The sequence below is a fragment of the Pleuronectes platessa genome, chromosome 2 (genome assembly GCF_947347685.1).
Source record: "Pleuronectes platessa chromosome 2, fPlePla1.1, whole genome shotgun sequence".
Lineage (NCBI taxonomy): Eukaryota > Metazoa > Chordata > Actinopteri > Pleuronectiformes > Pleuronectidae > Pleuronectes > Pleuronectes platessa.
In genome coordinates this window covers 3,623,007-3,642,135 of record NC_070627.1, presented here as the reverse complement: position 1 = coordinate 3,642,135, position 19,129 = coordinate 3,623,007, and the positions used below count along the sequence as shown (strand labels likewise).

General features: G+C 42.0%; 1 protein-coding gene across 2 annotated transcripts in view; it reads left to right on the top strand.

Moving 5' to 3' along the window:
* Positions 1-2,601: 2,601 nt before the first annotated feature.
* The window catches only part of mtss1 (MTSS I-BAR domain containing 1), a 43,402-nt gene continuing 26,874 nt past the window's right edge, over positions 2,602-19,129 (top strand). For both annotated transcript variants that reach the window (XM_053429262.1, XM_053429253.1), the window contains exons 1-2: positions 2,602-3,511; positions 16,025-16,086. In XM_053429262.1, coding sequence (XP_053285237.1) covers positions 3,440-3,511; positions 16,025-16,086 — 134 coding nt within the window. In that variant the 5' untranslated portion in view covers positions 2,602-3,439. The remainder of the gene's footprint in view (positions 3,512-16,024; positions 16,087-19,129) is intronic.

The window sequence follows — 19,129 nt, the reverse complement described above, 5'->3', positions numbered from 1 at the left end:
CCTGATGCTCTGTCTCCATAGAAACCATGTTGGTGTTTGTAGTGCTGATGGCGATGGTCCCAACCTTACACACACACACACACACACACACACACACACACACACACACCCACACACACACACACAGATGTACAGCCTTGTGGCATGATGGTCACCGGTTCCTGTGACTCAGCTCGTTGCCTGGTGGTGAATCAGTCAGATACACCGTGATAACGAGAGGAACAGCCTGAATGAGTGATAACGAGAGGAACAGCCTGAACGAGTGATAACGAGAGATTCAGTTACAACTGTGCGTTATCATCAGTGACTCATGTCCCAGAGGTTTCCTGTCTCTTATAAACTCTAACTGTTGGAACTTTTAAATAGTTACAGGCTGACAAGAAGCCAATGGAAAAGTTCACACAAGAACAACAACACACTAAATGTGGTTGATTGACCCCCACTCCCCCCCTCTGCCCCACACACACACTCTAAGAATTATGACACATTATAATAGAGTCTGAGCAGATATTGAAGGTTTAATTAACGTCCAGTATGTGTCAGCATTTACAAGATAACTCTTCCAATGGAGATAAACCTTAAAATGCTTTGAGACGTGCACTGAACTCCAGGTAAAGCTCGTGTGAGAAGACAATGTCCAGAAGATTCCCAGCGAGTTGGTCTGTTGATGTGTCGGAAGCTAAACTGACAAAAACAACAAAACAAAAAGAAGAAGTAAATGAGGTTCTTTCAAATTAAAGTTACCCATTAATTTTAGTCATACAAACTTAATTTAAGCAGTTTCTTGAGTCGGCTTGACCATTTCCTTTTGTTCAGTGTAGAAGACGCAGACGGAGACGTCAACCTGGAAAGACGATGAGATTCGGGAGCTTTTAGTGATGAAGGCCGAAGCCAGTGTTGATAATCTGTAAACAAAATCAGATGAACTCTGCAGCAGCATTTATACGTCACTATGGTCTACCCAGGCTCCCCCCCCCCCCCCCTCGTCTGAACATAACGGATATTTTCCTGTTGTTGAGAACGAGTCTGACCCGGACAATCTCCTGCTGCTTCATCAGATGTGAAAGACAAACTCCTGCAGATGTTTGGACATTCTCAGGAGCTCACATCTGGAAAACGGCTAAACATTACAACTGTTTAACCACACTCTGTCATTCCTTATCAGTTATTTCATCCGTCTCAGCTCTCATATTCACATTTAAACACATTAAAGTGTCATCGTGATGCGTTCATCAGATGTGTCTGACTCCCCTGACCTTTCCCCCTCATCCCACATCTTGGTCTAGTGACCTCAAATCCTGCGGCTCAGAGGCTTTTGACTCTCGTGAGGACCAGGTCTGGACTCTTCCATCTCTGCGCTGTTCGAACCACATCCTCCAAACTGTGATGTGAGAGGACGCCTGCTCACGCTCGGGCTCCAACATCAGGGGAAATGTGGGGGGAAAATACAACAGAGACGATCTGTGCAGAGTTCAAGGTAATTACAGCAAATACAGGGTGTAAAGTTACACACATATACTTCAACTTTCCCCCCAAATTATATCGTTCACTCGTAGCAAATGTTCTGTGGATCTGTTCTGTTCTGTCGTCCACGTGCTGGGAACCGAGGTTCTACAGTAACTCAACACTGTTTGTTCTTCAGGATATTCTTGTGTGTCGCAAATTATGCAAACTTTTATTTTCCTAATGTTTATAACCATTATATATATATATTTCATATCTAATAGTTAAAAAATCAATTAAGAGATTACTTTGTTTACATCAATATCATAAAACTATATTTTTCTCCTCTGTATCCAGTTGCAAGATTATTATTTCATTCCCTGACTGTTTGTTTTCACCACATCTCAGTGAATTCACAGTAATGTTTCATAAACTTTCAGCAAAGTGTCACTAGAATCACTTTAAGTGTCCTTGATTTGGTTAAACTCTTTATCTTAGCTCCGCCCCCTGCTGCACCAACAGGAAACTGAAACAAGAAATAAAAGGAAAAGGAATTTGAAGAAAATTGTCAAGTATTTTCTAATCACTTGACTGAGTTGTAATCAATATATATGATCTTGAATTGATATTTCAAACACTGTAACACATAAAGGGAACTCGACTACTAAATTACTATAACATAATTATTTCAGCTATCCATTGTTGAAACGATGCTAATTTACGAAAGTTGTGATTAGTTCCAGCCCCTACACAACACATTAAAGTTAATCATAAACTTTATTTGTTTATTTATTATATAACCTTTCGTACAAGAAATGCAGCAAAAATTGTTTTACATTCAATATAGATACAGATAAAAACCATGTTAATAAAAATTTAAACACATTAAAATTACATTTAAAGGTCAAATCAGATAAAAAAGACAAAGACTAAATTAAATATAAAGTAATAAAAATTAGCTAGTCAAAGTCAAGAGAAATGATTCAATAATTAATTAATGATAATAATAATAATGTAATTTTGTAATACTAAAATATTAAATAATTAAAAATTAAAATAATTAGAAGGAGAAGAAGAAGACGAAGACGAAGAAGAAGAAGAAAAACTTAATATGGTGGCTTTAAAGGGCTTTTATTTTGAAACACCGTGGACCGGATGTTGAGTGGATCAGTGTGTGTAACTTGTCGCGGGGATCGAACCCTCACTCACTCGCTCCAGGTCGAGACTCCTGTTGGAAGTATCCGGAGGGAAGCGTCCTCCTGTCGGATCAAGTCACTGGAAAAACACCGCGGTACCGCCGGAACACTCTGCGGGGAAACAAGCACCAGCAGCGGGCTTGAATCCGAGCCGGAGGAGAGCAGAGGGAAAGCGGGTCAGAGGACCACTGATCGATACCCTCGGTTTGTGTGCGTGTATGCGCGTGTGTGTTTTCGTTTGGAAACACACACACACACACACACACACACTCTCTCTCACAGTCACAGGTTGCTAGCGGAGTTGACGCTAACCGAGCTAGCCACGTTAGCTTCCCGCGGCTAGCCGTGTCCTCCACCGTTTCCCCCACCACCACCACCACCGGGACCAAACAACCCGCCGGAGCCGGAGTTAACGTTCGCCGAGGCGGCCGGACCCTCCCCGCACGGGCCGCTCCACGCACCGGGTCACGATGTGGTGTTTTTCGGGGCGTGTGTCCCGCTGGCCGGCTGCTAGCCTCGGCTGACCGGAGCCTGCTCCGCGGACATGGATTCTCCCCCCGGGTTCTGCTTCTCTCTCTAAAGCTGGACTTTGCTCTCGGGCCGTTTTAAGCCGCAGTCCTCCCCGGGTTTAATCGCATTCTGTCGGACGAGTGTTTCACTAAATCCCGCCTGGCTCCTTTTCTCTGTGCGTGTTTTTATTTTTTCGGGGAGGAGGAGGAGGAGGAGGTAAAAAGAGGAAGAAGGGGGAAAGAAAAAAAAGTTTGGGAGAAGTTGAGGATTTTTTCCGAGCCTGTGGAAAAATGGATGCGGGTATAGAGAAGGAATGCAGCGCCTTGGGAGGGCTCTTCCAGCTCATCATGACGGACATGAAGGTGAGGAACCTCCACTTATACTAAAACACACTTTAACATGTCTTCTATTCATGTTTCATTTCATAACTCTTTTTTATTTAAACCATTTTCTCTTTTTCTTCAACGTCTTCTCCAACTTTCCTTTTCATACTAATTGATAATGTGACTTCTTTGAGCTTCCTCCTGTAAAAAAACCACATTCAACACATGGAACTGGTTTTGTCTATAAACTAAATAAGTAAAAGTGGTAAAAAATATAAGCAAGGTATATTAAAACCAGTAAAAGCAGTAGAATAACCACTGACCTCCACACTGAGTGATATCACCTGCTTTTCGTTTATAAAAGCATAGTGGCCTCTAATTCATTTCATATCTCTTCTTCTCCAACTTTCCTTTTCATACTAATTGATAATGTGACTTCTTGGAGCTTCCTCCTGTTAAAAAACCCACATTCAACACATGAAACTGGGTTTGTATTTAAATTTAATAACTAAAAGTGTTAACAAATATAAGTAAAAGCAGCAGAATAACCACCGAGTGATATCACCTCCTTTTCGTTTAATTTATAAAAGCCTCTAATTCATTTCATATCACCTCATCTCTAACTTTCCATTTCACAATAGTTGTGTTGTATTTTATCTTTTTAGTGTCCTCTTGTACAAACCACACACTGAATATGGAACTTATAAGATCTTTATTGTCATTACACTTCATACATTGACACTTGTATCTATATACGTAAAATAAGGCAATGAAATATCTGTATATTATCATTATCAAAATCATGTGTTTTTAAAAGTGATATAAAACAGTTGATTGGATTTAAAGAATAGAGTTTGATCTAAACACCAGTTGGCTGCTCCATTCATTCTCTATGGAGATTTTCCTGCCTTGCTTCACTTCCTCAAACATATCAGCCATGTCAGCAATTCCTGTTCATTGAGTAATTGATTGGTCAATCATTAAATAATGGATTAATTGTGTTTATCATTCCAACAAGCTTTTCTGAAAATGTTGTAATCTCCTAAATTGTGACATCTCCTTGTTTTGGACTGATAGCTGTTTAGAAACACTTAGTTTGAGATGCACCGTCGTGGGGGATTGGGAAATTAAATCGACCACATGTTTTAAAAACAAAGCCAATAAACCACCTCTCTGCCCTTTAGACTGGTTGAGTCAAAGCAATAAAGAGATTAGAACATTTAAATGGAACTCAGGAGACTCCTACCTCCAATCCCCATAAATGAAATCAAGCTGTACCACATTTCTCACATTCAGTCGTTGACGTCTTATCTCTCGCTATGTTAAATACAGTGAAAACATTTAATGGGCTCTTCCTGGATCCATCCCGCATCCTTCCTCTGGAGTTTCCTGGAAATCTGTTCAGATCTTTGTTTTTGCGTAATCCTGCTGACAAACAAACAAACAGACGAGGGGGGGGGGGAACCAACCTTCTTGGCTAAAAGGAGAAAATGGTTGACTTCGAAAAAGGAAACGCAAAAACTGACTTGAGCTTAACGTACTTTAAAAAGGCCTTTTTAAATGTGTGTTATTAATGAGTGTATCTTTGAGGCTGGGTCCGATGTTGATTGGGTAATGAGTGAGCAGAGGTTAGGGCTGGACGTGGGCCATGTGAGCGGGTGAGAGGCTGGAGGGGGGAGGATTCTACCAGCTGTGGGCTCTTTGATGTTTGTTAAGCAGGCTGCCCTTTGCTGTCTGTCTGTGTTTCACTGCTCTCAGATGGTCGTCGTTATCGGCCTCTATTTCCAACCCCACTTCTGCTCTGAAGCAGCCGGAGCAAAGCCTCCTCCTCCTCCTCTGCTGCTGCTGCTGCTGCTGGAGCGACGTCTCCCAGCAGACTTCACATCCCACATATACACTGGCTACTGGTTTGGTATCGCAGCTTCTCAGTCTGCTGCTTATGTTCTGCAGGGGATGTTTGTTGAGAGCTCAAATCTCAAAAGTCAGCTGCTAAATGCTTCACGGATTTGCATCAGCCCCTGATACAGCAGGAAAGACGTCCAGCTAACCGGGGTGGGGTGGTTGCATGGTTCCTCTTTTCCATCCAGAGATATTTGTGTTCTTCCTGTTTCTGGACAGTTGTGTGTGTTTTTGTTTTTTTTTAGAAACGTCACCAACAAGGCTTCTCACTCGCTGGGAACGTGACATTTTCCTGCTTTAAGGGCAAAGCCTTCTGGCAAATGTCCTGAATTAACCTTCCAGTACAATCTATGAGGACGACTGTCTGTGGAAGAAAATGAATTAATAATAATGATTTTTCTTTTTAGGTGCACATTCTATTTTAATTGATATTTCCAAAGAGTGGTTATTGCCCTTTTAACATCCATTGGTGTCATGAAACCAAAGTTCAGGATTCGTGCAACATGCAGGATTATTGTGTAAGTGTTGATCTTCAGATGAATCACACAACTCCTCGCCCTGCTGTGTTGTGAAATTCAGTTTCCCATCACTGCCCCTTTTAGTCTCTGTGATCAGATTCTGCATGTGAATGTATATCATCCATACAGGCGAGGGACACGATTTTGGGGAAGTCCTCTTGTTTCTGTTTCACGTTTTGAGAAGCTCTTTGGTCGCCTGCAGGGAAAAAATCGTTTTTTATTAATTAATCAGCTTTCATATGTAGATAGATGTTAATAGAGATTAGCCAGGATGTTATCTGGATCTCTAAACACCTAAGGAAAATATTCACGCTTTGTGTTTTCTGTGGAGAAACGTTTGACTCACGTGATAAAAGAAAGTAGCTGGATCATGACCAGAAGATGGAAGATGTCTACACCTGACGTCCGACAATATAAGGGAGGGTTTGGTTTTGAGATGACAGCTGATTGGCTCTGAGAGACCGGCCATCGCTGCAGGTAGCGGTGTCCTGATGGCGTTATGGAGAAGTGTCGGTTCAGTGGGAACTACAGGGATTACGATCGAGTGCTGCACTTCTGCTTGTTTATGGTTCGATCTCTTCTCTTTTTGAAAGTAGACGTGAGTTTTATCTCAATCCTGATTGGTGCAGCCCCGGTGGAGTCACATGTCTGCGGCCGCACGCTACCTGAGAGACGCCGGGTTCGATCGGAGTGAGGTGACAGAACGTGACGGCAGCGGTGCAGGTCTCATTTTGTTAGAACGTTCTGGATGGAACATGATGGAACAGGCAGACGTCCTGTGGTGAGAGCAGTGAGCAGCACGCGAGTCACTTCTGCTGTCAGATAACAAGGAAGAGGGGTGGTGTGTGTGTGGCAGATGGTCGGAGTGCCCCCATTGGTTCTGTGCCATGTTGGTAAACTACCAGGATATGATGCCACAAGCTCTGAATCAATAACACACACACACTCACACTCACACTCACACACACACTCATGTCTAATTAAGCAGAGAGTTGCTGTTCAGATAAATCTCTCCTCAGGGCATCATAACCCTCAGGCAGTCCAACCACGTGAGGCCACAGTGAGTCTTAATGTAGATTATAGGTCATGTTGTGAGTCAACAGTTGTTTAAAGAAATAGGAAAGATATTATTATAAAGTTGTCGACCTGCAGAAGCTTCTCGGGACCTTTTTTAAAGTTCCTGTGGACAGAGACAGACGACTTATTGATCTGTCTCGGCTAAATCAGGGTTGACATTATGAGCCATCGACCTTCCACATCCCCCCCCCCGTTTGCATCCATCCCTCCATCCTGACATGCTCAGTACATACCCTCACTCTTGTCGTTTTGTCATGTTCATCCCTCGTTCCTCGCCTGCTGTATGTCTCTCCATCCGCTCCCCCCCCTCTTCTCCCTCCTCTTAGTTTCCCCCCTCTGCCCCCACCAGCACTGCCCAGTGTAATTCACTGCTTCACGAGGATTCCATTAGTGTTTGAATATTACATTTCTTTTCCTTATTAACGGTTAACTTTAAAGGATAATGTCACTCAAAACTGTGTGTGTGTGTTTGCTCAATAGTAAATGGCTTTTAGAAGCGAGTTATAGATGTGCTCAGTGTCATATGCATTCAGCAACACACACACACACACACACACAGTTTTAAGTAATGGTTACTGCTGCATTACTTGGTTTTTTAATCAGACCTTTCTATATGATTAACGGTGTGTGTGTGTGTTTGATGGGGGTGCATGCTCATGTGTTTGTGTTTTCCGGCTTTTCACAATAAAACAAACACACACACTTGGGGTTAGGGTACAAACAGAGACACGCCGTGCAACTAGAAACCACAATGTGATGTGACGTCACTGATATGCTTTATAGTTCCTGATAATTAGGGGTGTGTGTGTGTAGGAGCTTTAAGAGAAGTCGGTGCTGATGGGGAAATAACCAGCCTCAGGTGAATATGGGTGTGTTCGATACCCGTAACTTGGTAGAGCGTGTAACACCTCAATCAGGCAACACATTACACAAGTAAACACAATATCAAAGAGGCCGTGTTATGCTACACATATAGTTTGATAGTTTCGCCTGTTGATTTCAGTTTTAAGTGCCACATAAAACTAAGACAAGATCTTATCATAAGGGGCGATGACTAATGGGATTGACGGGAGCGGCTGATTCAGCAAATTAATTGTCATAAAAACCAGTGACGTCCCAGTGACTCACATGATCGAGCACGCACCAATCACAAGGCTGAGCCGCTGCCGTGTCTCCCTCCGTCTTTCCTTATCTCTCTATCAAACAAGCTGAGCTTCTTTAAATGTATAAAGAACAAATAAATCTGAATAATTTGTGTGTTAAAATCAGAAACCAATGAAACCCCCTTGTAACAATTTTTGGAGCATGACCGCAAATATATCAGCAGCATTACACATCACCCATAACTTGATAAATTGATTTACAAGTATAATATTATTTTTAAATAAAAAAATATATTTAAAAAGAGTTTGGTTAAATTGTAAAACTTAATATAAAAGATAAGTATGACAGCTCATTTCAGACGCATTGAAAATACAGTGTATATCTTAAAAAATATATGAAAATATATGAAAATATATATATATACTCTAAATTTAGTCGAAGAACACTGCATTACTCAACTAGGTTTGATCGGCCCTCTTACCTCGGGCCGATCCGTTCTGACGTGTTGAATCATGGACTGCAAACTGGGAAAGGGATGGATGGACATGAGTCAACTGGGAGCAGGAGCTGGGGAAGCATCAAGTGATGAGTGAATTTCCATAGAGGCTGTGGGTTTATAAAACAACGCTGTCACTGAGATATCTCCACAGCTGTCTGAGCATTGTGAGGGTTTTTATTGATGCAGGTTTGTAATCGTCTCATTAGGAGTCAAGTGTTTGGAATCACAAGTGAATGCTTTCATTGTTGTGTTTCTTTATTGAGGTTCTTAAAGGAACTGGTGTTGGGTCGTTTCATTGGAGGCAATTTCCCCCCCCCCCCCCCCCGCAAAACTGGGAATTTTATCACGTTGGGTTTGTTTTGAAAGGTTTTGTAGAACTGTAGTGGCAGCGTTTCATCAAATGGAGACACCGATGACAAAGAGACACACAAATAGGATGCAAAATAACAGAAATAGTCAAAAGTCACATGGAGATCAGCTGCCACCTACTTCCTCGTCTCCTGCACCGACAGGAACCGAGGGCACTCTGAGTAAAAGACAAGTGAGACGCACACAGGGAGAAAAAGAGTGAGCCGGGAAACATGCTGCTTAATGACAGCTGGACTCATTGGACTCATAAAACATTCAAGTCTCTGAGTCACATTCAGATGGTGAATTACAAGAGAAAACACATTCCAGGGCAGAGCAGGCAATGATTAATCCCAGTAAGGGGCAAGTTCAATAAACAGCAGGTACATTTTCATTATCCTGACAAACATCATTATGGTTCATCTGTTTACTCAACATAATGTTACATCTTCACCAATGGAGAACAGCCAGCGTTCTTTAACATGCTCTACAGACACAGGCTCTTTAAATGAATGGGACTGTGGACTGGGGGGGTTTTCTTGCTTCTCATGGTTTTGTAAGGAGGCTCAGACAAGCTGCTTTCTGCCATGTTGTCAAGTTACATCCCAGAAGTACAGGCCAAACTATCTACAAGGTATTTTAGGAGCTTCTGTGTCCCTGTTAACTTTGCAGAACTTCTAAATAACCGAGGAAAGAACTTCAATCATGATAATACATATAATCGTTAAGTGAAACATAACGACTATTCAGCCCCTGATTAATCACCAGCTTTCAAAAGCTGTGTCCCAAAATCGTCTTCTCTAGTCTCTGGTGCACTTGATTTAATAGAGGCTGCTGAAAAAGTGAGTGAACAATTAATCAATATTTAATGAATCGGTGGGATAATTTTTAATTGTATTTATAAGAGAGTAACTGAGGAATGTTCCAGTCAGACTTTAGTAACCTGTCGTACGACGGCTGCTGACTTTCCACCTCTCGGTTCATCTGAACTTCATCACCAGCTTTGGTATGTAAAGAATTACACGCAGACAAATGGGAAATAGACGAACGACCACAGAGCTGAAACACTGAGTTATGTAAAGAGAGGAGGAATGGAAAGTTCATGTTCACCTCTATTTGTTTGTCTGACTTAATGAAAACCTCATTACTTCTCAGATAAAGGACCAAGCAGTCGACTGCACTGAACAAACCATTAACCTGCTGTTGACTCACCCTCCCTGTCTCCTTCCCCCTCACTCACTCACTCTCTCTCCGTTTTTGTCTGTCTCTCTTTGCGTTAACTAGTGTTGCTCAAACACAACGTTAAACAAACCCATAATCCTGCTGTTTGAACAGTCTCAACCTCGCCCGCTGCCCCTCGCTCTCTGTCGCCTCCGCTCAGTTACTTCAACTCGACGACTGTCAGAGAGTCAGAAGCACATCTCGGAAACTCAATCAGGTCTGCCAGGCAACAAACATACATCCAACCAAAAAGAATGCTTAATAATAAACAATAATTCTTGTGATGTTCCTTCTTATTGCTGTAGTTTACTTTGATTCAGGACATAGACTGTCCTGCTCTGGGAAATTCTAACTTAAATGTCCGATCATTGTCTGGTTCATGTTTTTTATACGTAGTTTAAATTTGATTAGGTCAGATTTGGGATTGTTGTGGCTCAGCAAGGCGGACTGGGCCATCCACTAATCTGTCGGGGGTTCAATTCCAGTCATTCCCATTTCACATGTGGAAGTGTCCATGGGCAAGATCCCAACCCAGAGCAGGGGTTTAGTTTGATCCGGGCAGAGACCACCTCTTTTGATTTCTGGTCCTCTGGTCCACACCATGGTTTGAGTTACCATTCATACCCCTTATTTTGGATTAGGCTAAACTGAAAGGTCAGAATGTCTTGACCAAACAAGCAACGTGTGAAAGCCCCCCTAAGCACTAAATTAGTGTATTAATCCGCGGCTGAAAATAGTCCCCAACACATGAACTACTTCCCTCCAGTTCTAGTAAAGTTTACTGAAAACGTATGGGACCGATTTGTGGGGCTGTTGCAATGTAGAAACATATTCATCTCTATATCCATGAGGGTTTATTCATAACTTTATGGCCAAAATGCCCAGAACCTTGGATATGGTTTTGTAATGATCCTCTGTCTTGTGTAATTGTCCGGTTTCACTCTCAAACTGGTTTCTGAGGAATTTGCACTGTCACATTCTTTGAGCAAATACTTCTCCGCTCCGTGATTTATGATAAGAGGGTGATTAATATTTCACTGCACTACAAACCAGGACAGTTCCAGTCCAACAACAATATAGAGAGAAGTGTAAGGTAACATGCTCGATGACAGACGTCCCAGTCAGTAGTGTCTGTTGTCACTCGAAACCAGCTTTAGTTCTGTTGCATGAATAACAGATTTAGAAATAACCTCTGGTGGCCGTGGTGAAAGAGATTTGTTTTGTTTCTGGCAAAGAAGGGAAACAGCAGTTTTTGTAATCCTGGCTTATTAGTATCATGTGTTTGGCTGCGACATAGGGAAAGTGGCAGGTGAGGTTATGTGGGGATTATACTTCGCTTATCTTAACTTAAACACTTATCTTTAACAGTAGCAAAGGTAAAGGTAGGCTGCCGAGGAGCTTGTACACACAAACCTCATATCTCAACTCTTTGCGCAGGAGCTGCAGCAGGTTCACATATTCAAGTCAGAGTTTTCTAGACCATTGTCAGTAGGTGGCCACCGTAGGCAGCCATCCACAAAGTTATCAAGTTAGTTATTCACTGTTTTGTTCACATTTGTAAAAACTCAACTTCCAAAAGCATTCAACAGATAATGCAGTCCTCACGGATCAAAGGAAAACATCACATTCAGGGTTAATGTGCATGTTAAATGAAAGGCATCCATGCAAAGACTGATCGATAGTAGATTATTTATATACAAATCCCTCAAAATATGAAAACGTGAGGAGTTTGAGACTCATTGTCCATCTTTATATACATAATAAATCCCTGAAGGACATCTTTCATGTTTCCTTCACATGTACATGTTTACCAAAGTTGAACCTAAAAAACAGTTCCCTAGAATTAGCTTAAACGTGTTACCAATAAAATAAAAAAACTATCCCTCTCTGAATTATACCGAACATGTATAATCTATTACCAGTGCACCTGGAAACCAATATGTAAATTGAATGCATTTACTTAGCAGCACGCCTGGCTGCACATGCAGAGGAAGCTGCAGCGTTCACACAAACACTTCACACACATCTAAAGTTACGAATGTGTTTTTAAAAAGGCGGCTCATTTTTAGACCAAACATTAAATCAATGAACCAAGCAAATGTATCGAGGAACAATAATTGTTGTTTTCAGCTCTACTCCCCTTCTACTTCAATCCTCAACCTTGGCAGCTCACACTCTTACTGACTATTGACTTTGGTCTTTGTCGAGTCAGTCTGGACTCGGCGAAGGTCAACAGGAAAGTCCTCTTGTCTCGTCAGTCCCTCCACGATGTTCTGTCTTCATCTCTGTCCTTTGGTTGGTCAGTAGAGCAAGTCAGGATTATCAGGGCAGGAATAGACGACTCACACTGACTCAAGTAACTGTATACCTGGTCGTGCTGTCTGGTTGACCAGGCAGATAAGATAACAGAGCTGTATATCTTCTATACACGGAGAGCCATGGCTGTGTGAATGGGTTTACTGTGTCAGTGCCAGTAGAGCAGACTGTTTTCCAGTCGGCTGTACGGTGTTCATGCACCAAAAGCTGGTTCAGATTATGACTAAAGTACTGTGTGTGTGTAAGACAAGTGTCCTTCACAAGTTCCACAGAAAAAGATTACCTGACAGAGCTTTCAACTGTTCTCAGAAGACGGGAGAAACCATTTTAACCAGAGGAAACTTTTGATTCAACACTTTATTTTTGACATATTTGAGGCAGGGCCAATCTTTTTGCCTCCTTGGAAATCAGAATCCACTCAAACACCCAATTGTTGGCTCAGACTAAATAGCTTTCCTCCCCCTGTCTCTAGAACCACAGCAGAGTAAAGATGTAAGTGTATCTGTCCAGCCCAATGATGGCCGACAGCTGTTTTGTTTGCAGCTGTCTCTGGGAACCCCGCGGACGCCGTCAGTGACCTTTTCTGGGGCCTGGGACCCTGATTTAGCAACCGCTGCTTTAAAGCTCTCCGTATCAGGCTGGACCCTGAGAGCCTTCTCTGTGGTGTTCCCAGCCCCGGCCTGCTGGAAAGCAAGGGCTGGTATATTTTGTCTCCGACTGAGTGTGACATTCCTGGCAGTCACAACAAATCCTGGCAGAATTTAAGGTTTAGGCGAGAAGTGGTGAGGGAACAAGGGCGGCATTGCGAGAGCTGAAATCCAAGCAGCAGAGACATTTTATATTGTGTGATGTTGGTTTTTAGCTCAACAGCTTTTTCCTCAATGACCTTGAGATCTTTTATAACATCATAGATAATAGAGCCTGACCTGATAACATCAATATCAGTGTTTGTGTGCTTATATGCACTCAAATAAAAACGTTTATTTTAAAGAATAAAGAAAAACCTTATAGTTAAAACATTAAAATATCCTTTGGATTGGATTATGTTATGTAATACTTTGGCAAAAATAATGGTATGATACTTTTTTTTTACCCAAAAATCCACATTGGTATAAGGGTAATAGATTACAAATATTTCAGCAAATTAGAGCGGCAACGATCAGTTATTGATTTGTCAATCAACACAACAATTAATTAATGGTTTCAGCTATTTTCAGCAAGATAAACTAATTTGATCATAAGAGTTTGAATTGAAGATTAAACTGAAATACAGATTGAAAACTCCTCCGGTCTCTACAAGACTAAAACCAATACACTATTTTCTCATATCTATAAAAGTGTCCTGCCGTCAGAAATGGTTTATTTACTCAGTTCTATCAGTTCAGTGATGATTTCAATGACAAAAGTATTATTTATCGTACCAATGCAGTAAAAGTGACTTCCAAGTTCTAAATGTGCTTCATCTTGGATTTAGTTTCACTACAAATTTAGTTCTAGCCATAACTTATTTCCCGCTCTGCAGGGATCGATTAGGTTTTTGGACAGTTTCATTTCCTTCCTCTTCCATTTATCGCAGGGTTACTGTTGGTTGTTCACAGAGGAATTCCGTCAGTCACCTGCAGTATTTCATCATGCACTGCTAAATCCCTGCAGCTAGTAAACCTGTCAGCCCCATGCCGTGTGCTCGCCTGGCTAGCTGGGAAGCTGGGAAGCCGGGGCCAGCTAACGGCTTTAGCGGCGTGGAGCTAAGAGGCTAATGGTGTGGCGTTGAGGGTTAAATCGGTATTATCCTCTCTCTCTGGTGGTCCAGCAGAGACAGAGGACAGACAGGGTGACTGGGTTCAGGAAGATAAAGCGAGAGAAAGTGGGATTCACTCGTTTGTTTCCAACCATTTTACATTCAGCCACCAGAACACAGCACCAGCAGCTGTTGGGCGCAGATGTCACCCAAGGTCAGACCCTGGAGCCTGAAGCAGCCTTAGATTACATAATCAATCAGCTGCTGTTACAGAAAAGACAGATTAGCATTTTGCCCCCTACAGGTTAAGATATTCTAATTTCTGTTCGAGACTGTAATAGCATTATTCTTTTTCGCTGGACAGCTTTGCAACAGATGTTGTGCTGTGTTGTTTTCATCAACATAGTAGTAATTTAATGAAGTTATGCAGCTTAATGCCTTCATGCCAAGGACAGTAAAACAGTTATGGATTTATTTGTGGGTCAGAATTTTTCGGACAGCTAATGCAAAGTGTAAAAAAGGTTGTGACAGTCGCAGCCCCCCCCCCCCCGGGGGTTGTATTGCTTTTGGGTCGTCAGTCCGTCTGTCCATCCGTCTGTCCCTCTCTTGTGATTGTGATACTTGTGATACAGGAACATACGGCAAGGTTTGGCTTCAAGTCAAAGTTACAGTGATTTTCGAGATGTTGCAAAGTCAAGAATGCCTGGTGGGAATTTCATCTGGCGCAGATGGAGGAATTCATTAGTATTCGATGGTCAAAGGTCAAAGGTCGCTGTGACCTCACAAAAACGTCTTTCGGGCGAAAATAATCACGTCATGGGATTTTATATTGTCACTCAACTACATGCAAGACGTCAACAAAGATGTCAACTCGGAGAGACGAGCCAGAGTTGTGAACGTGTCTGAGCCAGACGGTGTCCTGCTGTGTTCTTTATACCTGAAAGGGAAACTGCAGAAAATGTTCTGGGCTCTGGACATTTTGCTTTCTGAAAGCTGCTTATGAGTCACTGGTTTGTGGAAGCATGCAACAGTCAAGGCAGTGGTTTTTAGTTCATACACCAGGTTGGTGAAAGGGGATGCATCTATTACCCGAGTGAAATTCACATCATAAAGAAGTAAAGCCAGAAATTCTGAGATGACTTTGAACATATAAAGGAGATTTCATGGGGAGAGCGATCACAGCTGGATGACGGCAGCACTGTTCTGCCTGTAACAGGTTGTGTAAGTTGTTGGTCGGCCTGAGACCCGGCAGCATCTGTGTTCACGTGAAACCCAGAGAAGCCAAAACTAACACAGAACAGTGAAGCAAACATTTTGATCATCAGTTTGTTGTGTAGGATACTAAGTACACACAAAGATACTGATTACTCGACATAATACTCATTAACTTGAAGTGTAATGTCTTCCTGTCAAAGTACAGTCAGTCATTCTTCTTTTGTTCCTTCTACCTTGCTCCTTCTTTTCCCCTCATTATGTCAGTGATTTCCTCTGTGCCCTGTCTTCATGTCTTTTTTTTTTTAAATTGCACTTACTGGATTTCATATAATCTGATTTTCATTTAGATCTGATCTCTAATTCACATCAGTTAAATCCAGTAATCCTCCAAGTTTTAAACACTCGTACTGCAGCCGTGTGGGAAAGTCACGAGATATTCAGATATCTCTCCCTTTGTCTGCTTACACACACAATTGTCTTAGGTTTATGGTTATGCAATACAAATAGTTAAAGAGCCATGTCTAATAATAAACTCGGTAAGTCCTCTTGTAGTCACACCCTTGTGATGCTATTGTGTATTTAATGTCTTTGGTGTTCTCTCTGTGTGTTTGCTGCAGGCCAGTTATCCGACATGGGAGGACTTTGTGACCAAAGGAGCCAAACTGCAGTCACAGCTCAGGTAAGACACACATGCATTCACATTTAAATTCAATGGGTCACTAGTGATTAGTTTAAAGACTTTATATTATATTTTGTATATGTTTCTTTATTCAAGTCCTGCCAGGAGTCAAGCGTAGATGTGTGCACTCTTCTCTTGTGTAAAACTGCTGCTGACACAACACCTGCCTCCTGTCCATGCCAGTCTCCCATTGGACGGACGTTAAGTGGATCAATATATTTGGGGTTGAAGTTCTGTTTACTTTATCTCACTGTGGAGCCTGGTTGAAGACAACTGGTCTTCTGCCAGGTCAGAGAGAACAGAGCTGATCTCTCTATTGGACATAATGGCTTGTCTCACAGATCTTCGTGGGTTTGGTTTGAAAGCTGCGTGGGGGGGGGGGGGGGGGGGGTCATGCACAGGTCGTCATTAGAACTTTGGTCGAAAAACACTCATCCCTTGAAAGTGGCATAGTGATGTTCAGTAAAAAAAAGAGAGAGAGATTAATCTGTCTTAATTTAGAGTGATTTTATTTTCTAAAAGGCTCTCCTGGCCAATGGAATTGCACCTTCCTGTTGGATTACTGTTTCATGTCAGTGCTGATGCTTCACCTGCTGTTTACCTTGGAATCCTTGAGATGACAATGATTGGTTAATCCAGCATCTTGTTCTATTTTCACTGAAGGCGGTTTTTGGTTTAAACGCCCACTAAGACTCATCATCATCCAGCAAGTAAAACTGACAAATATATTTGGGTTTCTTTCAGGTTTTCTTATACTCGATTTTGCCTGATCCAAATCTCAGTAAAATCTTTTAGTTTTATTATAACATGATAATAATGGTAGGATGTTTATCATTAGTCTTAAAATCCAGGTATGTTATCTGCAGCTTCATTTTAACATATAAAAAAATGTAGAAGGGCACTGAGAGAGAGAACATCCCCCCCCACCCAGTCTGAACGCCCAATCTCACACTGTTAAAGAAAATCAATTCAAAGGGTTCCTCCCTGGCTCGAACCCCAGCCCCCCACCAAACCTCATGAACATTTCAGTCGTGTTTATGTAATTCTGCCAACAGACAATTGGCAAAGTTAAAATAACCTCCTTGGCGCAGGCAGTCACTGAACACAGTTCTTCCTCATGGGTTTTCTTCTGGTCCCAGTTCTGTGTCTGACCTCCAGTAACCCTGCAAATCATCCTAAACATACTGTGATTGTTATATTCGGTGCTTAACATGAAGGCTGCTTGTGTTCTGACTCTGACTGTCACCCACACACTGACCCAGGAGTCGGCTCAGTCTAATGACAGCGTAATGGCTTTGCTTCCCAGTGGGCGAGTTTACTTTGATAAGCATCTCTGTGCCTGCTGCAGCCAGTTACAGGCCATTAGCCAGCTACACACACACACACACACACACACAGATGTAGGCACACATAGGACTCCACCCCCACTGTTGTGTTTGTTCATTTAATCCACCATAAAAATATATTTAATAAAAACGATTTTTAAAATCTGATGCATAAACACACAGACATTAACTTTGTGTCGTTGAACATTTCCGGGATAATTAAGCAGGATCTTCTCGACTTGAATCCAAATTCCCCAGCTTCCTTGAACTCAACTCTTCATCAGATAACTTTTCATAGTTTAACGAAGTCTAAACCGATTTGTTGCAGAGAACAGATAATTAGATTATTGTCAAAGAGCGGCTGTGGCTCAGCCGAGAAGAAGTCTTCACATGATTCACATGAGTTTGTCTGTAGACGAGTCTGAAGGCCTCCGACAGAATGTAGACACAGCAGACGTGGTTAGAAATGACAAACAGTAGTGGTGGTTAGAATGGGAACTATGGGCTGGAGTCACGAGGGTGGGGAGCTGGGATCTTGCTGCACCCAACACAAATGTTGTGCAAATTAAATCATTGACAGTCCAGTGCAAAGGTTTTGGGCGCTGTTATAAATATTCATAACAGCTAAACCGTTACTATCATTAACTCCTCATCAGACTCTTATTCTGAAAATACAAATGTTACAGTACTTTACAGAAGTTGGATGCACAAAAGGGTAAAGTGAAAATTCCATGAATATTTTTTTTTTATCAGTTGCCCTCAGGTAACTTCAAAAGTGCAGCAAACAGAAAAAAAACTCAAATCAAAAATTGGGTCTGGACATCTTCCAGAAGTTATCTCTCACGTTTGAAGAACACAGCAGGAGATTTTCCAGATCAGACACGTTCACAACCACAGGATAAAGTCTGAAGTATTCAGACGAGCGCTGGTTTCAGACATGACGAGACGTAGATGCTGTGGAAAACCCATGATTTTGTTCATAAAGACCAGAACCAGACCTTATCTGCAAAAGATCCCAACTCTTGTTTTCTTTCCCGTTGGCTCCTTCCATCATTTTACGAACTTTAACTTTTGTAATGTCACATCCAGCCCCTCTGCAAAACTTGAGGGAAATGTCCAGACTTCAGTGCTCGTCTGAAACCAACTTCAGTCTTTGCTGCGACTGCACTTTGGCTTTAAAACCACACGTTCTCCTCTGGTCACCTAACGACAGTCCCTGGCTGTTTAATCATTACAAATTTTGCTCCAGAAGTCTGGTGTACAATTTCACAACAAAACAGCTCAACCCTGACTTGTAATCCAGAATCTGAACTATACAACAGTGGGTATCATCTGGAAAAAAAGACAAACCAGAGCCTCTGTCGCAACCCATTTGAGTTTTTGGTTTGAAGACCCACTGTTATGTTTAAACCCTGATGTTTAAAACCAGGGGACTCTGGTGTCCTGTAGCTCATGGTTCTCTCTGCAACTGTTGGTGCACATCAAGGACATTTCTGCTTTTCTCAATCATTTTGTAGTTCAGACGTAGTTTACATTTCACTGCTCACAATGCAAACCTTGACTGTGAAGCTAATGCATTTCTTGTGTGTGTGTGTGTGTTTAAGCATAGATGTGCACACACAACCCATTGACAGCACTGTCACCTGATCCTCTTAGTTAGGTTTGCAGGGATAATGACTGTGTGTGTGTGTGTGTGTGTGTGTGTGTATGGTGCAGCT